General features: G+C 36.9%; 1 protein-coding gene across 26 annotated transcripts in view; it reads left to right on the top strand.

Annotated features, from left to right (window-relative positions):
• Nucleotides 1-25,581, top strand: part of dlg2 (discs, large homolog 2 (Drosophila)) — a 278,208-nt gene that overhangs the window by 120,881 nt on the left and 131,746 nt on the right. For 19 of the 26 annotated variants that reach the window (XR_010529246.2, XM_065259051.2, XM_065259036.2 and 16 more), the window contains one exon: nucleotides 2,738-2,797. The exons of the other annotated variants lie outside the window; for them this stretch is intronic. Coding sequence is in view for 18 of the 19 variants with exons in the window: in XM_065259051.2 (XP_065115123.1) it covers nucleotides 2,738-2,797 (60 nt within the window). In the remaining variant the exon portion in view is untranslated. The remainder of the gene's footprint in view (nucleotides 1-2,737; nucleotides 2,798-25,581) is intronic. 26 annotated transcript variants of the gene reach the window in all.

The following is a 25,581-nucleotide window of genomic DNA, read 5'->3' as shown; positions in this document are numbered from 1 at the left end:
CTGGCAGAAATCACGGTTTCCTGCTGACAGACATTTACATCTAATTGTCTGAAGATGGTCTTGATGCTCTATGCTATTTTTTAGGTGATCCGAGGAATTGTGTCTGTTTTATGGTATATTGTGTGAAGTGCTGAGCTGAGCTGATCAGAATTCTGTATTCATAGCTCTTGGGCGGACAGTGTTAAAGCCCGAATCATTCGGTTTTGCCGAAAGACATTTCCTACTCGATATAACTATTCTGAAACAACCTCCGTCCTAGAGACGTGATTTATCACCAGGCACTCATGTTGAGCTACAAGAGCATGAACATTTGAGAAAAGATTTGAAAAGAAATTGCATCCAGCCATATAAAATGTCAATTTAGGATCAGCTATGACTATCCTAGTCAGCTCTTCCCTCCTGTTGCCTGCCTTTCAGCAAACTTGAACACTACATAGTGTAAATAATATTTGTCATTCTGTTTTGTTGGTGACAGGAAGTAAACTATGTAAGCTGAAAAATAAGATTGTATGCATTTTTATAATAATAGCATTCATTTTCTTAATAATGTTTCCTAAACTGAACTTTAAAGCAATACTCCAGCAAAAATATCAAAATCACTCCATGATTTACTCACTCTCATACCATTCGAGGTACACATGTCCATCATTTTTCAAACGAACACATTTGGACTTATTTGAGTAAATGTCCTTGCTCTTCCAAGCTTTATAATGGCAGGGATCAGGGAACACCTTCTGACTTTAAACCCCCAAAAAGTGCATTCATCCTTCACAGAGGTAATCTAAATGGCTCCAAGGGGTAAATAAAGGTATTTTGTGGGAAATTAATGCGATTTTGTAAGAAAAATATGCATATTTCAAACTACACTCATCTAAAGGATTATTAGGAACACCTGTTCAATTTCTCATTAATGCAATTATCTAATCAACCAGTCACATGGTAGTTGCTTCAGTGCATTAAGGGGCGTGGTCCTGGTCAAGACAATCCCTTGAACTCCAAACTGAATGTCAGAATGGGAAAGAAAGGTGATTTTAAGCAATTTTAAGCGTGGCATGGTTGTTGGTGCCAGACGGGCCGATCTGAGTATTTCACAATCTGCTTAGTTACTGGAATTTTCATGCACTAGGGTTTTCAAAGAATGGTGTGAAAAGGGAAAAACATCCAGTATGCGGCAGTCCTGTGGGCGAAAATGCCTTGTTGATGCTAGAGGTCAGAGGAGAATGGGCCGACTGATTCAAGCTGATAGAAGAGCAACTTTGACTTAAATAACCACTCATTACAACTGAGGTATGCAGCAAAGCATTTGTGAAGCCACAACACGCACAACCTTGAGGCGGATGGGCTACAACACCAAAAGACACTCATTTCCACTACAAATAGGAAAAAGAGGCTACAATTTGCACAAGCTCACCAAAATTGGACAGTTGAAGACTGGAAAAATGTTGCCTGGTCTGATGTGCCTTGATTTCTGTTGAGAAATTCAGATGGTAGAGTCAGAATTTGGCGTAAACAGAATGAGAACATGGATCCATCATGCCTTGTTACCACTGTGCAGGCTGGTGGTGGTGGTGTAATGGTGTGGGGGATGTTTTCTTGGCACACATTAGGGCCCTTAGTGCAAATTGGGAATTGTTTAAATGTCACGGCCTACCTGAGCATTGTTTCTGTGCATCCCACAAATCTCCATCAACTGCAAGATGCTATCCTATCAATATGGGCCAACATTTCTAAAGAATGCTTTCAGCACTTTCTTGAATCAATGCCACGTAGAATTAAGGCAGCCCTGAAGGCGAAAGGGGGTCAAACACAGTATTAGTATGGTGTTCCTACTGATCCTTTAGGTGAGTGTATATAAGCTGGAATAACTAGCTTCTGGTAACGACGGCATCTTGGATTCACCTGATTCTAAAGTCACTTCGCAACGTACCCATGGCAACAAACGCTCATTACACTAAAACTTATGTGAATCGCGTGAGTTACCAGAAGCTAGTTATTACAGTTTATAAAGTTTGATAAATGCATATTTTCTTACAAAATCACATTGATTTCCCACAAAATACCTTTATTAACCCATTGGAGCCATGTGGATTACTTTTCCGAGGGATGGATGCACTTTTTTGGGCTTTAAAGTAAGAAGTTGTACCCCATTATAAAGCTTGGAAGAGCAAGGACATTGACTAAAATAACTCCAAATGTGCTCGTCTGACAGATGATGCACATGTGCACCTTAAATTGCTTGTGGGTGAGTAAATCATGTGGTGATTTTGATATTTGGCTGGAGTATCACTTTAATGATAAAAATGATAAAAAAGCTTTCAAAGGTCCATATACCCTTTTAAAAAGCCTGATAAGATTTATAAATGTGTGGAGGTTGATGAGATTTTTATGTGCCTCCCAAATCTCCCATTCAAGTCATTCTTATGTCCCAGTGTAGCTGTATGGAAAAGTTCAATTACAGAATGCTGTGCCAGCCTTTCACTTCTTGTTCTGTAGAGTCAGGTGAAAGCATCACCGTGTGAGTGATTTCTTGTTCTGCTAATGTCAGGGTCATTATGAAAGTTTGGAAGAACTTTGCATTCCCATCCAACCATATTTCCTGCTTTTTCTCTTGCTTTATCTTTTCCTTCAATGGCCCATAAAATCTGAGTATCCATCCATCTCTCTCATTCTGTCTCTTCTCCCTTCCTGAGTGCAGCTGACTGCCTGGTGATGCTGTTTTGTATTTTCTCGCCTGCAGCCTGCGTTGGTTACCCGGTTTGATCTAACATACCCAGGGGTGACCGCGGCAAACTACCTGGCAAGTTTGTGATTCTTATTTTGAATGTGTCTTCCTCGTTGTTTGTCGTTGTTGTCGTTGTGGTGGTCAGAGGAACATTACATGTCAATGTTTCCACACCGTTGTGACATCAGCATGTAATTCTTCAGAGGGTCCGAAATAAAAGTAAGAAAACCCATTTGTGCAGTGAAATAACATTTGAAGTAAATGAAATGTGTCGTCCTTCTTTTGGACTAGATGTGATGTTTGTTTTGGTTACTATATTGTGCCGCTGATATTCTTTTTGGGTACATTCTCCTTTGTAAGGAGATTGTGAGTGTGTTTTCATCTTTCTCTGTGTAAAGTGTTAGTACACAGTCTGTATGACAGGTACCTTACAGTTTGTCATTTGGTGTTTTCTGATATATGCACACACACACACACACACACACATAGACATAAGTAACACCCATACTTAAAAACATACTTCACCCATCCTCTCATCATCTTCAGACTGTCACTTGTGTTAATGCTATGTTCTCGGTGGACCATCTCCATGACAGCCAGTCCTCTCCAAGTCTCCCTGCTTGCGCAGAGATGCTCCACTTGAAAATAAGCTCACAGCTTTAGTGTGTAGAGCTATCACACCTCAGAATGTCACACCTGAGATACAAGTTAATCTATAAAGAACTATACAAACACAATCTGGTTAGTTGTGGTGTAGTTTAGGAACTACAAGCAATGTTTTAGTAGGAACCATGACTGATTAAGTTGACTATTGGAATAAGAATATTGGGAAACGTAACTTATTAAATTAAAATGTTTATCATTCTCACCAAATGAAGTTTTAAAAAAAATTGGGAGGCGCTTGTAATCAACCAATTAGTGCAAGAGGAAGGTGGTATATAAAGCTGTCTCTCACCTCCATCCTGCGACAAGTTTCAAAGCATCCCGTCACCACACCATCACCTCACCTTTTTGCTGGTTTCTTTCCTAGTTAGTGGGGAGTTCTCTGGCTTCCGGACAGCATGCCAAATACGCATAAATTAAAGGTGACATAGAATGATTGAACGGGGTATTAATCCTTGTTCTGTGATGTGACATTTAGACAAAAAAATTTGTTTGGGTCTGTTATGCCTTAGAAGCTTCCTAAAAACCTCTCTCAGATAGCTCTATTAGGGTAGGGGATTTCAAACAAGTGGTTTTGCACCTATTTGGCTCCCCCTACTGGCTTAACTTGCAATCTCATTACTGATTGACTGACTTTGCTGCCACTCAAAAAATGTAGCCAATTATTTTAAAGTGGAGGGGCAGTTAGATGCCTGTGATGTCATAAGCATCAGTTTTTCAGATTGGGCTGTTTTCTGGCTGACATTTCTAAAAGAGGAATTTCTATGAGACTGAGATGTTTAGCATGTCTAGCACTTTTTGTATGTTCGTGAATGCGGGTAGACTACCATTATTCAACAAAGACAAGGTAAAAATGGTTTTTCATTCTCTGTCCCCTTTAATATGCAAATAACTTTATTTTGATTTCATGTAAGTGTAAACTTGTGAATCCTCAATTACTCAAACTTTTTTTACTCAGGGGACTATTTTCGGGCAGTGCGTAATATCACTTTGCCTGCTGCAGCCATGTTACATCAGCAAAGTCTTTGATTATTACGCCAGTTTGTGAGTATAGTCCTAACCATATCTGCCTAGAAAATCTCAATTTTTTAATTTCTGTCGGTCTTAGTACACGATGTAACTACAGAAGAGTCAAGTTTTAAATAGGAAAAATATCAAAACTCTTTGGTTATTTTTTTGCGTGATGCTAATGGTCTAATCAGATTCAATGGGTTGTGCTAAGCTATGCTGAAAGTGCTAGCGCCAGACACGAAGATCAACTGAATGGATTCCATAACGGTAAGAATCAAATGTTTAACTCTAGAGGAGCTGAAAAATGACCGTATTTAAAAAAAAAGTGGAATGTCCCTTTAACAGTTAATGTTCGGTTAACAAGCTGCAGTTGTTGTCCGGGAAAATAAACTTAAATGAGGATTCCTACTTGTGAACGCATATACAGCTATTGGCGTAAGCTAATGATCTAAGTTGAAATATAATTATTTGAATTACATATACCTATCGCTTCAGAAGACATTTAAAGTAATTAATTAAATCGCTTAAAAATGAGTAATTACTTTTTCTAAGGAAAATAAGTTTAATTGTTGTAATTCATTATTTAGTAATGCATTACACCCAACACTGTCCACCATGTTCTCTCAGGTGGTTGTTGGACCAGTCAACTAGACTTTTATTTCAGTCAGATGATCTTTTTCTCTCTAACTAGCAATTTCGGGCCAGAATATTCTTTAATGTGGACCATGCTTATTCCAGTAATCAAAAGTTTGGCTACACAAAACCAGTAAGAGCTCTCAGTCTTGATGCACTCATATTCCACAGACAAACACGTTGATTAAATCACCATTGACTTTCTTTGCATGTAATTTCCCCACGCCTCTCGGGAAGAGTGAGTGTTAGTCTTTCATGCCGAGAAATGTAGCTCCATTATTCTCCTGCTGAATCACTGCAGGGCTAAACATTGTGAATCAGCTCATACGCCCATCGTCTGTCTTCGGTCCACCTACTGAAAAGCTGCTTAAATACAATCCACTGATTGTACCGCTGCAGAACACCGTCTCGCATGCTTGACAGGTGGAGGGCACGATATTGATTCCCAGGCCTCATTATTGGGTAGCATAACAGCGTAAAGTGGACACAAACCTTCTTGTTCACGTATGACGAGGCGGCGAGAGAATGTGTGGTTTTAATGAGGCATGATATTTATTAGTAGATTCGATGTGATTCAATAGCTTTTTTCTTCCGGTGAAAGCGCGTTTTAGAAAGGTGGTGAGAGACAGGAAGACTGAGGTTAATGGTGATTGTTTGGTTATCTCCGCTCCCTGGTGAAATGATTACTGAGTCAGGGCTCCGTCTGTGCACAGGTCGTGTTACAGGATCGGGCTGATTGTCTGGGAGATGAGCCTTGGGTGGAATTAAAGATCAGGCAATTATTGTGATGTGGAAAGACCTAGATACATTTATTAATATGTCATTTATTACTGCTTGCTCGTGTTACTTTTAAAATCAGTGTCAACATTGTTTATGCGAGGTTTCCAAAGGAAACTGGTGCTTTACGCTTTCGAAATCAAGCATTAGTATTATTTTAGCAAGAAACATACATTTATTTTGCATTTAGTGTATATAGGGTGCTGTCTCAGCGAGGACAGAATGTCTTTCACTCACAGGTATTATTTTCTCAGCGTCTGTAACTTGGAAGTCAAAGACTTGAATTTGTTCCATTAGCATACTAATTGTTTTCTGGTCTTCTCATTTCTGTCACATCGCTTTAACTAAAGTGCTTATGTCTGCCTGGAGGCACAAGCTTAATGAAATTGGCCCCGGAGTCTTATTTAGATAAAAAAATTAACTCCTTTCTATTTTCAAACACTCTGTGTTCTGAGGAGGTTTTTGGAGTCACGACCCATGATGTTTCTAAAGGCACGCACATGTTTATGTACTCTCAGGGAATAATGATGAACATCAAGCACAATTGGAGAAATAAAAGGGACAGGTATGTTTTTTTTTATGTGAACATTTCTTTGTTTTGCCAATGAATGATTTAAAAAAAAAGACACTTGGCGTGTTATATAGCTCATGAAAAACACTTGCATGGAATCTCCTAATGCCCCTTTCACATTACAAGCAACACGCAGCGACAAAACGACACAATCCCATGTATTTTAATGGGCATCTATTATTGCATTTTTACAAGATTTGATATAAGGCTCAGGTATGCCCAGAATGTTTCAGCTCAAAATACTACAAAGATCATTAGTTATAGCATATCTAAAATAATTCCTATTTAAAATAAAATAAATCCTATATGGGCAAAACGTCGGTATGTCAGTACCTTTAAATGAAAATGAGCTTTACAAACAGACAATGAGTGCTTTCAGTTAAAATAGATCTGATTAATACAGTCTGAGACAATATTATCTAGTGGACAGAGTACAACTCGCTGAGGGTGGAAACTATGCAGGACTGTAAGTGGGTGGGGCTTAATCAATGTGACCTCACATTGATAAGAAAATCAAAACGGCATGTCTAATGAGACTGCTGTGGTTTAAAGGTGACATAGAATGATTGAACAGAGTATTTATCATTGTTCTGTGATGTGACATGTAGACAAAAATGTTTTTGTTTGGGTCTGTAATGCCTTAGAAGCTTCCTAAAAACCTCTCTCAGATAGCTCTATTAGTGGGGGATTTTAAACAAGTGGTTTTGCACCTATTTGGCTCCCCCTACTGGCTTAACTTGCAATCTCATTACTGATTGGCTGACTTTGCTGCCACTCAAAAAATGTAGCCAATTATTTTAAAGTGGAGGGGCAGTTAGATGCCTGTGATGTCATAAGCATCAGTTTTTCAGATTGGGCCGTTTTCTGGCTGACATTTCTAAAAGAGGAATTTCTATGAGACTGAGATGTTTAGCATGTCTAGCACTTTTTGTATGTTTGTGAATGCGGGTAGACTACCATTATTTAACAAAGACAAGGTAAAAATGTTTTTTCATTCTCTGTCCCCTTTAATGGGGATTAAGAAACAAGGAGCGTGTGGATTTTTTTTTTCATCGTAGGGTGGTTGTGTTCACATACTGCCACACACGTTATGTCCAAAAACCTTGTAAAAGTGGATTTTGCATAATAGGTGCCCTTTTCTTCTGCCGATTTCGAATCCTGACGTTAACTCATCCATCTTTTGTCAGTTACTGCAGAGGACGGTTACTCATTTTTTTTTTAGAATTGTTAGTAGGACAACAAGAATTAGGAATGCCTTCTACCGACCTTATTGAAAGAGATGGGCGACACACAGCGACAAAGTCGCTGGTATTGCCAGTGACTAGCAACGATAGAGCGATGCAATCTCGTTCATTTTAATGGAAGCTTGGTTACTTCCAGTGACCATTGGTGACAGGAAGTGGGCGTGTCCTGCCAAGTGACAAAGTTAAGAAACTTTTGGAAGCGACTAGCAAATAGGAGTGAAGCAGGGGAGTTTTAGGGGAGGTCCAAATTTCACATCTTTTGGTGCCCAAATACGTTATTTGAATGTGCACACGCGGTTCAACATGCTCTTTTTTTCTAGAGTGTCGGTGCTGCAGTGTGTTCAAAATGTCTTGCAGCAAAAGCCACACTATCTTATATATTTTAATGGAGAGCTGCTGATTTCCAGCGACACAGGCGACAACTGAACGTTAAAAGACCTAATGGGTGTGTCCTCCAATGGTTCACGTCATCCATCTTTCGTTAGTTAATGCGGAGGATGGTTACTATACAGTATTTGTTTATAATTATTAGTAGAACAACAAGAATTAGGAATGCCTTCTACTGACCTTATTAAAAGAGATTGGCGCCAGTGACTAGCAATGACAGAGTGATGTAATGGAAGCTTGGTTTCTTGATGACCATTGGTTACAGTAAGGGGGCATGTCCTGCCACGCAACAAAGTTGAGAAAAGTTTAATTGTATGCAATTTTTGTAAGTGACTACCAATGGGAGTGAAGCAGTGGAGTTTTAGGGGCAGTTCACATTTTGCATCTTGCATCAAATAGGTTATTTTGAATGTAGACGTGCATTCAAATAAAGAGCGATCCGCACAAGGTGCGGCATGCTCTTTTTTCAGGCGCATCGGCACCAAACTTTTCAGAATGTCACATCGAAAGCGCATTGGAAAAAAGTGGAAAGCTGCTTGGTTGCGTTTTCCGTACGTTTTTAGATGCAAAATGTGAACCGCCCTTAACTCATCATCTCTTGTCAGTTACTGCAGTATAAGGGGCTGATCACACCAAAAGCGTTTAAGGCAGTTGCAGGCGCCTTTTTTGAATGATATTATATGGGCAGGGAGCGTTTGCGCGCTGTTTATGCGCGCCATTCTTTTTTTTAAAAAAAGGCCTTGCGTTTCCAAGCGTTTAAAGCACATTTGGTGTGATTAGCCCCTAAGATTACTTGTTTATTTTTAACTGTTACTTGCTAGCATTGCATACTGTTACTAGGACAACCAGAATTAGAAATTCCTCTTAACAACCTCATTAAAAGAGATGGGGACACACAGCAACAAAGTCGCTGGTTGTGTAAATGGGGCCTTAGGTACAAGTATGTTGATTTTGTTGGCACTATGGGCACATATTGAAACTGCAAAAGTTATGATGGTTTCCAAGCAGGATTCCCATACCATCACTTGCTGGTCCTGGACCTCATCTTTCATTGTTCAGTTGTTTAGGCAAACAAGTTGTCTTTGCACTTTAATCTGTAACAAGAAGAATATTTTAACATTGAAAATAAAATAAACAATTCACTTTTAACTGTCATTGCCCTCAGTTGAAATGTAAGTGTTATCTGTATATACAGATTTAAAAAAAAAAGAGTCCTTGAGGGGCTCTGCTACCTGAAATTATAGAGCAGAACTATCCAAAGCATAGAGAATTTGAATTTTCTCTCATAGATTAAAAAAACAATTTTGTTCCTATCATTAAAATGTTTTCTGAGGTAACTAATTCACGGAGAAGCGTAAGGAAACACTTTAAAAGTTACAGAGTGGTGGTGTTGTTATCATATTAGTCTAAACACATCTGTTGGTTTAGACAAATGGAGAGACCACTTTTAGTGGTTAAGAGAACATGCTGGAGAGAAAGTCAATTGTGCTGGCCATCTGTTTCTCTTTTTTTTTTGTTTCCAAACCTTGAACAACCTGCTGCATTCAAATACATATTTTACAGTATATGAGTGTTGCATGAACGTTGAATAGAAATGTGGGACTTTCCTAGAGTCGCCATATTAAGCTTTGTGTCTAATGTAGGTATAGTGTTTTTGCCAAGGCAAAATCCTTTTGTCCATCTTTATCTCTTTCTATCTCTCTACAGTAGCTCTTTTTTTCTCTACCTCATACATGTGACAGTGAAGGTCGTTGTTAACTAATGCAAACACAGTGATATGAATACTAAACTGTCTCTTTAATTTCAGATTAAGGAGACAGGGGGATTATAAAAATGAATTATCTTGGCGCTCAACTCTCACCGGCTGTTTTAAATTCATCACTCTTATCATCTACACAAGCCAACAAAGGACAAATTTGTCGGCCAAAACCATCATAGTAATACACCATTGAATATTATTTAGGGGCGGTTCACCCCGAAAAGAAAACGAAGAAGTCGTTTACCTACCCTTGTGTTGTTTCAGCCCCATCTGGTGTTCTTTCTTTTATTGAAGATGTTAGACTGAATATTAGGCCTGAGAGGAGAAAAAGCCTCACCCTTCTGTCAAGCTAATATAAAAAAGTTGTAATAAATAAATAGTAAAATATAAAAAAAATAATAGAATGGCTTTGGCGGGCAACTCACAGACTCTGTGCGGGCAACCATGGGCACCCACGGGCACAATGTTTTGGAGATCACTGCATAAGACATTAATGCGAATGTGGGCATGGAGTGCTTCGTCAAAATAAGTTATTTGTTTGTATGTTCATTTTTGCTTTTTAACTCTTTCACCGCCAGCATTTTTCATTATTTTCACAAAAGTTTAATGCCTTCCAGAAAATGCTCCTTTTTAAATATATAAACATATAATATATGAAATAAAAGAACAGACCCTCTGCTTTCAAACAAAAAAATCTGTTTCATCCTACCTTCATGTGTTCTGTTTTTATCACCTCTCAAATATTTGTAGGTTTCATCAAAAACACCAAATTTTGAGCAAAAAGCTGAGATAATTCCATTTTTGTGAAGGACTTTTGATAGAGATCAGTTGCAGAGCGATCTTTAAAACATACACGGACATACAGCTGTTGCCCTAGGGCAATACTTCCGTTTTTTATAAGTTGTAATGATCCACCTGGTGGATAATAGCGGTATTGCAGATTGACGAGATATCTCAATGGCGGGGAAAGAGTTAATAGAGAGAGAAAGGTCACTCTGTGACATACCGGTTTTCTATTGGTCACATATCTCCAAAAGATACGAATTCGCAGGTCAGAGTTTACCAGACGTGATCTTTGGTACGCAGCGAAAGCGTTTTCGACCTTATTCATTTGCATGCTTATGAATAGAAGTCAATGGAATGAAAAGTGTAGTGTGACCACCCCTTTACAGAGGCAGATGCTTTGATCCAAAGCAACCTGCAGTGCATTTAAAAGTCCCGTTCTTTCTGTGTTTTTGAAGCTTTGATTGTGTTTACAGTGCGCAATATAACATATTTTCATGTTTCAAGTGTAAAAAAGCAGTTTTTTCCACAAAATTTACTTATCTGTATAGCGCTGTTTTCACTGTCGTATCGAGTTCTGATTGTGTAGTTTGTTTAGTGTGTTGTGATTCGATAGCAGCTTAGCTTGCAGTTAGCTTAGCTGCCGACTGACGTATTCCTGTGGGCGGAGTTTAGTTAAAAAACTGTTCTACTGACGTCATTAAAGCAGGAAGTAGGGCTGTAGTCCAAACCGGCCGTTCGCTGTAGGCTTTGAAAGGCGAATTTTGTTAAAGAAAATATATCGCCTGGGAGTAAACTTTGAGCTTTATCATTTTACAGGTATTGTTTATGCTATTGTAGCAACATTACACACTAACTAGGGTTTAAAAAATGGGATCAGGAAGAATGTGACCTTTAAGGTAAACATTTTATCAGCATGATAAAATAATGAAAAGCATTGTAATAATACGTTGAACCACCACTTTGATGGTGTTTGAGTCACACTGCACACTGTATCTTTAAATTCTTACCTATGTTTCACCATATTTATTATGATTAGCTTTATGAATCTCAGCATTGATCATTTATAGACACATAACAGTTGTTATTGTGTTCTGCCATCATAAAGTGCATCCTTTCTTTAAAAACCCATGAATGCAGTCAGATCCAGGCAGTTGCTTGGTAACAGATGTGCCCGACTGAAATGTTTTTAATAATCAGACCCACGCTTGTCTCTGACCTTGTTATTGTGTGTGTGTGTTTGTGTATCTATGCATGTGACCTTAACCCACTGTCTTTAATGAGTGTAAGTACAGGTAGCTCTAACAGTGTTATGCTGCATGGAAAACGTTAAACAGCAGGGAAATGTGGAGTTTTGGAGACCTTTAGGACCTGACAGAGAGCATGTGTTTATTTTGTTTGTGTCATGAATGATCAATTTTGAAATAAGAATGTTTTCAGAAATATTCCAAAAATTACTTTTTTTATTATTTATTTTAGTATTTTGGTTTCAGTGTTGTCCAGACAATACTAACAGATAACACCTAAGGCTAAAATGGAGATGACATCTAAAAACACCTGTTTCAGTGATAAGTATTGTGCAAAAATCTTAGGCCACTACTAGCTTTGATGTAGGGCTGGGCGATTAGTCCCCCTAAAAAAATCTGTGATTTTTTTATATAAAAAAACTCGATTTATGATTCGATTTTTTTATTTCCACACCCCCATTTAAAACAAAATAATTGCAAACTGTACATATATTTTAAAAATATATATTTATTATATTTAATTAAAATGCATCAACATAAAATTGTCGTAAATCCAAACCAACTCCACACGACTGAAGTCGAAGAGCTTTTTTTTGGAGGGAGCTGCTCCCTTTTGCCGGCTGTTTCTGCCATGTTGTTTGTGTATGCATGCGCTGCCCTCGGGATAGGGGAGGAGCAGAGGGCTGCGCCGCAGGGAGCGTGCTACGGAAACCCTAAAGGAAGATTGGGCGAATGCAAAATGTATGTACTGCGCTATACTGCAGAGGGGGAGAAAAAAATCTAAAAAATTTATTTTTTGAAAATATGAATCGATTTGACCTACCAACTCGATTTTAAAATCAAATAGATTTTTTCCCCAGCCCTACTTTGATGTTTTAATGATATCCACATTTATTTTTCACTCTCTTTTTAAAGATACAAACAGAAAATTCTGGATGTACACAAAGAAACCTCACAATTTTGGAACAAAATGGCTTCTTCTGGGAAAAGTCATCATTTACTTTGACCTCCCTTGTTATTAAACATATCTTGAACTTATCTGAGGAGTCATAAAGTCATTAGATTAAAATAAAAAATTAAGGTTTAACTCATTTCCCGACAGCCATTTTTTCACAGAAGTTTCACAAAATGCCTTCCAGGAAAATTTAATTTTTTGACAAATTCATCAAATGAAAGAACAGACCCTCTGCTTTCAAAAAAAACGAAAAAAAAAAAAAAAAACGTTTTATCCTATCTATATTTTTTCTCTGCTTATTAAACTCTTAAATATTCAGCAAAAAGCTGAAATAATTGCCTTTTTGTGAAGGAAATTCATTAGAGATCAGATTTAGAATGATTATTAAATAACACACAGCGTTTAACATTAGTAAATAATTTTTTTCTTAAATAAAATAAATTTGGAAAGTGCAGATTAAAGTGCAGATTAACAAACAGATTTTACAAATCAACATAAAACCTCACCAGGAACACGTTTTTAATGCAAATGTTTAATCTTAATTGATGAGATAACTCGTCAATGGCGAGGAAAGAGTTAATAGCCGGCAGGTTCCTGCATAACACTTAATAAAGGCTTTAGCTTATACAATTCTGTTTTTTAATACTAAGTACCTATATTTTCTGGTTATATCCTAAATACATAGACTTAAAAATAATTATATATGCTTTAACCATTGCAACAACAACCAATGGTGGCATGGTGGACTAAGACTTTTACATAGTACTGTACATCAGCTAGGTCATTTATGTGTACACTCTCAGAAATAAAGGTACAAAACTGTACCTTTTCAGTCACTGGGGCTGTACCTTTCAAAAAGTACAGCTTTGCACCCAAGGATTTGATTTTAGGACCTCAGAAGTACATACTGGGACCAAAGAGAGCTCATTAGTACCTCAAAAATACATATTAGTATCTCAAAGGTACATATTGGTACTAAATGTTTACATATCTGTACCTAATGGTCCATACAATTACCTTTTTAAAGGTTTTGTACCTTTATTTCTGTATATTACAAAAATGCTTGCACCTTCAGACTATCAAATGATAGCCAAGTCATTTTAACTTTGTCAAATTGATAAAAATTGTACCACTGTTCTGCTAAAAGAAGTAAACATTAGGTCTGCTAAGGTCCTAATCTCTTCAAATCCTCAACTTAATGTATTTTTCAAAGCTTTTATCTCCTTTATTTTCCGCTTCTGTGTTCACCGCTCTGCTATTACACTCCAATACAAATCAGGGATTGTTAAAGTACCGGCCACCTTTAATCTCCCATGGTGCACCTGCAACTAGAGCTTCAGCTCCATCAATGCACGCATCACAGCTCTGTTAACGGGGAAACAATTTATGCAATTTATGCCTTTAAACTTTTTTTACTATACCGATAGTGCCTGCGTTTAACAGTGACTCTCTGTTAGTTTCAATAGACCTTGGGTGCCCCGCAGTTTCTGTGATTGCTGGTGAAGTACTGGTACATTGGTGATATAAGTCAGTTTTAGTGCAGTTTAAAGTATCACTTAGTGTAACTGCTCGAAGTAGAGCTTTTGAGACATATCATTTTTGTACAACGCAAGATAGCGTTGCAGCACCATGGAGAGCTCCATCTGCATGCATGTTGGCGTCTTAAAGTGGCTTCCCAGTGCTTCCTCTTAAACCTGACAGGGCGCAATAACTACACTGCAATTAACAGCCCAAATTACCAACCACAGGCAGAGAGAGAAACTGAGAGAGAGAGAGAGAGAGAGAGAGAGAGAGAGAGAGGGAAAGAGAGATCAACTGAGGAGGGGGCAATGGAGGTTGCGTTACAGGCAGAATCCATTACACAATAAAGCCTCCAGAGAAATGTATTTGCTATTAGAGGGTAAATGCATATGGCAGGCAGTGGGAGAGATTTCCTGGAACGGACAGATTCCCAGACCTTTCCTTTAAAAAGACCTTGATGGAACTGCCATCAACAAATTGTGTCTAATTTGATGTTGATATTTCAGCGTGAAGCAAATAAAAGTACAACTTCTATACGTCCATTTCTTGTGGATCAAAGGTAATTTTAGAATAAGTGTCTCATTTAAAGCCTCTTAGATTCGGTCTTTCTCCTGTTTTCTGTTAAGAGTTAAGAGCGGCAAAAATAAGGCTTTTTGGCATCATTTCTGCAGGCAAAAGATACTGTTGTTGTTTTGCTTTTATGTGTGACAACTAAATTCAAACTGTCTTTATCAATAATGATGATTCAAGAATATTAATGCTGCCTTCATGTGCTATGGTAATTATGGTAAATACCAAAAGCCAACGTGGAAAATGCACATGAACACCCCCTCATGTGGTATTTTCCACTGGGCAACTTGCCGAGATGAGATAACCTTTGACCTTTTTGAAATGGCAGAGAGCAACAGAACAGTCATGAATGATAAGCATTATACACTACTAAACGTTTTTTGCTACTGTTAACGCATATTTTTTGTAGCTTATACAATGTTGTGTCATTGAAAATTGTAATATAAGGCATTAACACTCAGGGCTCTATCTTACACTCGGCGCAATGCAGCGCAATGCGCGACACAAGTGTCTTTTGCTAGTTTCCACCCTGCGCAATGATCATTTTCACGTTTAGCGCCACGTTGTTTAAATAGCAAATGCATTTGCGCCCATTTTTGCGCCCACGGGCGTTCTGATGTAAAACGATGTGTGTTCAGGCACATTGTTTGCACGTTGCTATTTTGAGGCAACTAAAATAGACTACGCCATTGACCAACAAAAACCTGGTCTAAAGTCTAAAGTCAATGGCACAATATGTTTTTTGTTATTTAAAGAGCGCTTTAGTAATATGCGCTTATAAACTGGACGAAAACGAGGGTTTTCTTATCACATACATGAATGCGCAGCAGCACAAAAACGCTTTTAAATATGAAAGATTAAAGGATTAAATGTAAAAGATTATTATTGAGTCTCTTGGACATAAATGAGGACCGATTATGAGACGTTAAAAGGCACAAAGAGCTGCTTCACCTGTAGCCAGGTGAGTAAATAAATGCTTTGCTTTAAACAAATGCATCTGTTTTTAAATGTTTTTTTTTTTTTAATGCTACCTCACAGATTTATTGTATATGATGACTCTGTACCTGTGAATATGGTGAGATGATAAACATTTTTAAGTAATGCTTAACAAAATGGATGCTGTCCAAGTGCTGAAATGTGTGGAGAGCTGTTTGTAAATTCCTTATCTCCTGTTTGTTACAAATAAAGTATTTTTAGAGTACAAAACTTTTCTTACATACTTGTAAATTATTTTTTGATGATATTGGATAGCCATACATTTACAGCAATTAAAAGCCTGCTTTTTTACTTCCATGACTAAAAGAAAACGGTTTTTAAAGGTTTTAATAAAAAATAACAATTTCAATACAAGTGAAAAACAACACAATTATTTAACATTAATCTTAAACTAGGGATCTTCTTCCTCTGCTTAGTTTTTCAGTTTACAAAGTCTGTCATCTAAATAGGGATTAAACATAGCGCCAGCGCAACTGGCTTCTAAAGGGGATGAGAGCAGAGACTCTCATTGGTTTATTGCACGTTACGCCCAAAACACACCCATTACTCATTAAAAAAAAGGACCAACCCTTTTCGACCATGTGCTTGGCGCACAAACCATTTTTCCCGTCGTTAAATTAGCAAAAGTGGATTCGGACACTTTTGCAATTCGGACATTTTTTTACGATAAACCACGCGAACACATTGTATTATACCAAATACACAAAATAACGTTGTTTTTTAGCAATGAAATAGGTGCTCTTTAAGAGCCTTTAAATAGTTTTACCCACTTTCATATGAAGTCTCATATTAAATGCAAATAGAAGATGTGCTATAGGTGCAGTAGTATGGGGCAAAAGTGCTCTGCTGGGGCTCAGGCTACAGATCTCTTTCATGTGGACCCCTGTCAGGGGCTTTAAGGTTTGCTGGGGAGTCTATATTCCCCCCATAACTATGACACAGTTTTAAATAATCAACCCTAAAAGTTTCTGAGCTAATACTTCCTTGTGCATAGCAATGCATCACACCTAATGACTCGCATGCTTTCTGCAAGATTGATTGGAAAGGCATTCCTTTGTTTTTAATGTATTACGCACAGGTGCATTGTGGGTAATGCGCTGTCAAAGTTTGAAATTTAGACTGATGAGAGTCTAAATTCAGTGTGTTTATTCATAATCGCAGATGGAAATGTCATTGTGGATATTTTTCACACTTTCACGTTCATGAAGCGGAAGGCTTCAATAGCACTATAAAGAAACTTCCGCTTTATCATTCGTCAACAGCCAAGACCAGAGGGCGGAGTTATTGATGTTTTTTAATGTACAATTTATCTCTGACAAGTTCATATAAACAGCCCTACATCACTTTCCGGGGAGGATGAGATGAGGAAAATGGGCTAGGATGCGATTGGATGAAAGCATCAATTTTATGGTTTCACACATACTGTGTGTTTGTAAAAGCAGCGTTTATAAAGTGTGACTGATTTTTTAAGGAAATTGAAAACTAGAGTACAAGCAGAACTTTGTGTATGAACAATGATAATGTTCGAGTTATCTGAATGTGCGTTCTTAACTGTCTGCGAAGCAACTCACTATCTACAAAGTAACATATTTTTAACATTAAAAGATGTCAAGTCTTTGTCAAGCTCCACTAGTACTGTAGTTGAATTGATTTATAACTGACAGTGGTTCAAATATGTGTGCGTTGAAGTTTGTATAGCCTGCCGTCAATGAGATGACCGTGATAGAAGGGTCAACATTTACAAAAAGCATGGGTCACATGTTCATTTTGGAAGTTTTGATTGCTTTGTTGGGTTTGTGTTTGTAGTTGCTATCTGTGACATAACTGTATGTGTGGGTGATACAGAGCAACATCCATGAAGTCAAGGTCATGATGCGGGTCAGTAACTGTACTGGGATCAATGAGATTGTATGAGTGTATGTGCATGAGTAAGATTGCTTGACTCTGGTGAGACACTTTGTTTCACTGTGATACTGATTGCAGTGTGTGTGTGTGTGTGTGTGCGCATAGAATCCTCTCTGTCTTTCTTTCTTTCTTATCCTTTTTGTCTTCCTTCTTTTTCCTTCTCTTTCTTTCTTAATTTCTTATCTTTTTGTCTTCCTTTCCTGTTTCTTTCTTTCTTTGTCCCCTTTGTCTTCCTTCCTCCCTCCCTCCCTTCCTTTTTCCTGTCCTTTTGTCTTTCTTCCTTTCTTTCTTTCTTGTCCTTTTGTCTTTCTTTCTTCCTTCCCTCCATTCTCTTTCTGTCTTTCTTTCTTTGGTGTCCTTTTTAACTTTTTCCTTCCTTTCCCTTCTCTTCCTTTCTTTCTTTCTTTCTTTTTTTCTTGTCCTTCTTGTCTTGATTAATTTCTTCCTCCCTTTCTTTTTTTCTGTCCTTTTTGTCTTCCTTCCTTCCTTCCTCCATTTCTTTTTTCTTTTTTGTGTGTCCTTTTTGTCTTTCTTCCTTCTTTTCTTCCTTCCTTTCTTTCTTTCCTCCTTTCTTTCTTCCTTTCTTTCTTTCTTTCTTTCTTGTCACTTTTGTCTTTCATTTCCTTTCTCTTTCTTTCTTCCTTTCTTTCTTGTCCTTTTTGTCTTTTTTCCTACCTTCCTTCATTTCCCTTCTCTTTCTTTCTTTCTTACATTTTTTGTCTTCTTTTCCCTTCTCTTTCTTTCTCGCTTTTTTTCTTGTCCTTTTTGTCTTTTTTCCTTCCTTCCTTCCTTCCTTCCTTCCTTCCTTCCTTTCCTTTCATTCTCTTTTTTTCTTATCTTTTTTGTCTTCTTTTCCCTTCTATTTCTTTCTTTCTTATCTTTTTTGTCTTCTCTTCCCTTCTCTTTCTTTCTTTCTTTCTTTCTTTCTTCCTTTCATTTCCCTTCTCTTTCTTTTTTCATGTCCTTTTGTCCTCCTTCATTTTCCTTCTCTTTCTTTCTTTCTTTCTTTTTTTTCTTATCTTTTTTGTCTTCCTTTCATTTCCCTTCTCTTTCTTTCTTCCTTTATTTTTTCTTATCCTTTTTGTCTTTTTTTTCCTTCCTTTCATTTCCCTTCTCTTTCTTTTTTCATGTCCTTTTGTCCTCCTTCATTTTCCTTCTCTTTCTTTCTTTCTTTCTTTCTTTTTTTTCTTATCTTTTTTGTCTTCCTTTCATTTCCCTTCTCTTTCTTTCTTCCTTTATTTTTTCTTATCCTTTTTGTCTTTTTTTTCCTTCCTTTCATTTCCCTTCTCTTTCTTTTTTCATGTCCTTTTGTCCTCCTTCATTTTCCTTCTCTTTCTTTCTTTCTTTCTTTCTTTTTTTTCTTATCTTTTTTGTCTTCCTTTCATTTCCCTTCTCTTTCTTTCTTCCTTTCTTTTTTTGTCCTTTTTTGTATTTTTTCCTTCCTTCCTCCGTGTCTTTTTTCCTGTCCTGCTTGTCTTTATCCCTTCTTTTCTTTCTTCCTTTCTTTTTTTCTTTCTTTCTTTCATTTTTCTTTTTGTTTATTTCCTTCATTTCTTCCTTTCATTTCCCTTCTCTTTCATTTTTTTCTTTCTTTATTTTTGTTGTCCTTTTTGTCTTCCTTCCTTCCCTCCTTTCCCTTTTTGTCTTTATTCTTTCCCACCTTCCTTCCTTTCCCTTTCTTTCCTTCTTTCTTTCTTTTCTTGTCCTTTTTGTCTTTATTCCTTTCCTCCTTCCTTCCTTTCCCATTCTTTCTCTCTTTCTTCCTTTATTTTTTCTTTTTGTTTTTCCTTTTTTTTCTTTTCTTTTTCATCTTTTTTCTTTCTTTTTTCCTTCTTTCCTTCATTCCTTTTTTTCTATCTATCTCTCCCCTCTGTAAAATAAACTCCCTGTTTCATCATTTTATCAAAAACTTGTCACATTTGCTTCTTCTATTTTTTGATGCCCAGTGGCTGTCACCTTTAGATGATATGTGATTGGTTTTAGCATTTTGGCCATGAGCGAGAAATGGTTTTACCCTTTCAGGTAGGGAAAAACTGTTTTCTGAAAGCATGGCATGAATCTTAATATAAATATATGTGTGTGTGTGTGTGTGTGTGTGTGTGTGTGTGTGTGTGTGTGTGTGTCTGTGTATGTGTGCATGTTTGTGTGTAAGATGAATGCTTAGAACGGCTATTCAGTATGAAGTTCAGTTTAGAGGAAAGCATTGTTGCGTGTATATGTGTCTTTATGTTTAAACATTATTTCTTTCAATGTAGTTTAATTCAATTCATTAAAAAAAAACTTTTTTAACAGCATCTAAATAAATGACCCATCACTCCGAGTTCTGGCTTTGTGTTAATGGTAATGTTAGGGGCCATTGTATTGCTGAGAAAGTCAACAATGGTGTACTGCTGGTTTCTTTAGGCACTTCTCCTTTGGGCTAGATGTCTTATTTAAAGAACACAATGCCCCCTGGTTCATTCATTTCTTAAACACAAGCGGGCAGTGCAGGGAAATTTTCCTACGCACACAGAGCTCCCCAGCGTGTGAAAATCAATAGCCATGCTGTAGCACAAACAGTCTAAAAAACAAACCACTGTATTTTACAGCCACATCACAGCATAATATTTTTTTTTTTTTTTTGCCAAGGCAAGCATATTTTATCTTTGATAACAGCACATGAAAACTAATGCCAGCACCTGCTGAATACACATTATGCTCCTCAATTGGACTGTAATATATTTTTTTAATTTGGTGTAAAACCAAAGGTGTGCATTGCTGAAGGCAAGCACCATTTTGGATTATATATGTGGTAGGCTAACATTGGTTTGGTATGTTGGTATACTATGACCACAATGCTTGTTTCTTGTGAACTTGACTGTTAAAACACAGGCAAGTGTTTTCTCACAGCAATCTCAACAATCAGTTTATTCCTGAGGAGAACATAAATGAGTATTTTCACTGCGCTTAGTGAAATTATGTAACAATCATTATAATGTGCAGCATTTGGAATATAAATGCAGGATGAAGTGTATTAGTTATAAAACAAGAGTTGTTCTCATTTACCACAATAAAGCTGTTTATTGATTTACAGAGGAAAGGTTTATTGCCTCTATTTTTTTACAACAGTATTTTTTTTAGTTATTAACACTAACCATCTGATTGGATTAAATGTCTACTACCCTTATTAGCAGTGCTGTGTGTTGAGCCCATCTTTCGGCTATGATAATCTCATTTAAGAAAAAAAATTCTCTCAATTTTCAGCTGTACTTTCTGTAAATATTTGCCTGAAGTATGCATATTAAGTTAACCTGAAGCTATACATGTAACTTTGTTAACATTCTCATTTATTATATCAAAACAAGAAAAATGAAATGACAACTGCATTCACATGTGATATATATATATATATATATATATATATATATATATATATATATATATATATATATATATATATATATTTCTTCCTCATGCACTTGTAAAATTGTGCGCCATTGGATATTAACTCAGCCCAGCCCAGAAAATGTATTCCTGGCATGACTCACTGACTTGCTCTTTTGTGCACCTTATTACATTATTTCATTACTATATTTTTCGATGCTCGTGGCTATTTACCTAAGGCTACTCACTGACTGATGTTGTGTTTTGTCCAACACTATCTCATGGCAATTCGTACATATTTTACGAGGTGGCTAATTCGTATGACCACATTCGTATATTTTTTGTATGAACTGCAATCTTCCCCATTAATAGCAATAGCAGGGACGCATCTTGTTAATATTAAAAATCTTTGGTAAAGTCAATACTTGGGATTTTCCATAACCCTGTAACACCAATCAAACCTTGGCTTATTGTTTTTTCATGCTTCAGATTTGTTATAATCTTAATGTTTTTTTTTCTGTCTGAAAGAGCTCACCATGTCCCATTCAATCTCTGTTTTTCCAATTTTAATGGAGCATAATGACTTGATGAGCTCATTCATTGTGTTGTACTGCGACAGAACGGAGGAAATAATGCTTAGATGTACAGTCTTATATTCTCACAAATGTTTTCCTTTCTTAATATAGGTCAGCTATGAAAATGTAACACATTTTATACATTTTATAATCTAGCTGTACATTTTTTGTTGTATAATATTAACATTAAATTTCTCAATATCTTATCAAATATTAACTTATGAACTCTATTGTTCATAAAGTTATTGTTAATATTTACTTTATGTTTCTGTTTATAGATATAATATGATGTAATGAGAGAATAAATAGTAGGGGAGAGCGGGGCACAACCTACTGCTTTTTGGTTTTGGCTCAATTATTAAAAAAAAATTGAGTTTGATTAACTATATTTTTACACAAGCAACACACACATCTCTGCTACGAACGAACATTTGAAGTTTGTTTCTATTACTTACCATTCTTGGACAATTACACCAAACGTGAAAGAAGTGCAAACGTTACAACTTAACCTATAGGTGGGGTTAATTGTCAGGGGGTTAGTTGAAACACTTGCGAAAAATTAAGTTTGCAGGCAAATATTTCAATACTATTTTGTCTAGGTACTTAAAGTGGGTATTTTTTATATATCTGTCTATAATAGACAGCTATCCACACTGTATTCATTCATCCAGCCCTTTTCTTACAATAGTTAAATTATAAATGGATATAAATGTCTAAATATGTGAGAAAAACAACAAAATTATGGAAAAAAAAAATTTATATGTGACCCAGTTTGTAATAACCATACTACAGTTTCAAAGTCACATTCTAAGATTATGAGCATCAAAGTCTGATTCATTTCATTATGATTTCAATCTTTGACGTGACCTTATTTAATCAATATTAAAGATATGAACAAAAATAAATTTGACACACAATTTTTGATAAGACAGGCATATTATTTGGTTGGCAACCAGCAATCATTTGTGTGGCGCCTACTTAAAACAACTTCAAGAATAACGCTAACGTTAGCGTTAACGTTAACGTTTTCATATCGTAAGTGCTGAGTGGTTAGTTGTAACACAGCGTTACAAATTAACCACCCTGGGTCAAAATATTTTCAAGCCCACCAAAAAAGTTGCTAAGACCTGCAGACATATTTCAAAACGATGCTATGTTTTAGTCAACAAGACACTGATTAATATGAGATAGCATTGGATTTGGTATCTTAGGGCGCACTCACACTATCCAAACCAAACCGCGCTCGGGCGCGTTTGACCCCCAAAGCCTGGTTTGATTGACTAGTGTGATCGCTCTGATCCGTGCCCGGGCGCGGATTGATTAATCGCGCCGCGGCCGGGTTGCAGAGGTGGGCCGGAGCGCGGTTCACTTGGGCTCAGGCGTGGAAGGCTGTGGTGTGAGCGCAATCGCGCCTGAGCGCGATTCAAAAGGTGAAGACGTCAGTTACGCGACCACTCACGTTCATCTGCCTCCGTAAAAACCTTTTGCTGCATGCAGCGGGGTAACGTGAATGTCCGAGCTGCACACGTGACAGATCAACTAAGCAATATGATGACATGTGAGAGGGCTGTCTGGAATCGCGCACCAAATGACTCAGAATAAAAAACACAGACTTATCATTACGGTGGGTTCCAGTGTTAAGAGAGCGTTTAACTTCCTGCTTTTTTCAAAACAATCGCATCTTAATGACGAAAGCACGCCCGGACTCGGATCGATAAGAAGTACAGTGTGAGTGCGTGCATCTGGGGGAGTAGGGAGGGGTGACAATCGCGCTGGGGCTTGGTTTGGTTTGGATAATGTGAGTGCGCCCTTACACACCCAACTTAGAAACCGAAAAAAACATGTGATGAAAAAATTTACTTACATTCCACCAAAACACTCGATCATCAATAACTCTCTGGAAAAACATTATACATTTCCAATAATTTGCGTGAGATCATCTTTTGGCAGCGTGAAAAAAAAATGCTAAACCTTGTGCAACAATATAAACAGGCCGTGTTACAACTAACCCCGCGTTAGTTTTTGCCCCGCGCACGCCTATAGTGAGCAAAAATGCTATGTCATAATATTAAACATTAGATTCTAATAGTGTTATAAAATTTTGCTATTTTGTAACCTAATGGCAGATAAAATTGCGAGACGTTTTATCTTTTATATTGTTAGTTTTAGCTTAAATAAGTTTTAGCATCAGTGATTTGGACTGGATAGCAAAGGATTTTGATTTGAGTGGTCTGTTATCCTGGACTGATAAGATGTCTGGAGCTCATCTCAATTTATACAGTCTGGATTTTACACACAGGCTCTGAATAACTCTTATAAGTGTGGACAAAAACCAATGCGAGCTGTTCTGGGAACAGTTTGAAGAGGCCTGGGGATTACAGGGTACAGGCAATGTTCTCTCACACTGCTGTTGAGTGCGTTTCTGAGAATATGTGACGTGTCAGCAAAGACGTTTTGGCGAGGTTAAAATGAAGCTCATTTGCGATGTGTGAAACCGCATGCAGGGGTGTGATGGGGAGCGGATGGAGGAATAATGAAATCTCTCCTCCTGCTGTAAGACTTGCTCACATACACCCACTTAACAGATCAGTGTGAAAAATGAGTGTTTGAGAACTACTCAGAGGGTAGGAGGGCTGACCATTGATCTGCGTGACAACGCATTATTAAATTGGTGCCTTTTATTATGAAATGGTAGATTTTAATTATAATTACTGTAACAGGTTGGTAACACTTCTGTTCTGCTTAATCACCATAAACATAGATCAAGTATAGATCTGATTGGATTTATGGCTTCATGGTTAGTGCATTACGCATTTCCATGGGTTCAGTACTGTACACAAACACATGAGTAATGCCACTTATGTGATAATAAGAGAATCGATTAAAAACATAAGCAGTTCTTAGAGGAAAACTGTATTGTTGTTGCTCAGAACACTTTAAAATGTACCTAAACTTTGTAAGAATTTGCTTTCAGCTATTAGGTTCCAGGTAGTATTTTTGTTCCAGTATTTGATTCTTTCATAGTCCTGGATTGTGAATGATTCATTGGTACACAATGTTCCAAACAAAAAAATGTCTTCATAGTCTTTACAGATTATTTTGTTTTGGCTGAATGTATTACAACAATCTAAAAGTTAAAATACGTAACAAATGTTGTCTCATGTCTGTGGTTCGTGTGGTTAATCCTTTCGTGCCACCTCCAAAGAAAATTCACGACATAAAACACAAACTTTAAGCAACAAATACAATACAATATACAGTACTGTGCAAAAGTCTTAGGCCACCACCACCAGACTTGTTTTTTTAGAAGTTTTAATGTCCATCCATATTTATATTTAAATATATTTTATTAAGATAAAAAAGAGAAAATACAGGAAATATGTACAAAAAATTTCTACTAAATGTCTTCTTTAGGCATCATCAGTGTGGCACTAAACACATCTTGAGCGTTTTTGAACAGAATGAAGTAAAAAGACAAATTTCTTTAGAATTAAAATACTAAATAGGATATTAAGGTGAAAGGGGAGTTTATCCTAAAAACTTGACATATCAGTTTACATTTTTATACAATTTTTAATACTATAAACACATTTCCTGTATTTTCTGGTTGTATTATATTAAAAGAGACCATGAAACAATTATATATGATCAATATAACATTGTAAAAACAACAAATCTAATTGTGGCATGGTGGCTTAAGACTTTTTTACATTTTGTGTATATATATATATATATATATATATATATATATATATATATATATATTTATTAAGGGTGTCACGATTTCGATTTTAAATCGAAATCGATCGAAATTAAGTCACAGCTTCGAACTTCGAATTAAAAAATGGGATCGTTGATGCTGCCACGCCCCCATGTCACGTCCGGTCGGCTTGCCAAGC

Source organism: Paramisgurnus dabryanus, chromosome 10 (assembly GCF_030506205.2).
Source record: "Paramisgurnus dabryanus chromosome 10, PD_genome_1.1, whole genome shotgun sequence".
Lineage (NCBI taxonomy): Eukaryota > Metazoa > Chordata > Actinopteri > Cypriniformes > Cobitidae > Paramisgurnus > Paramisgurnus dabryanus.
This window is presented reverse-complemented; position numbering and strand designations above follow the sequence as displayed.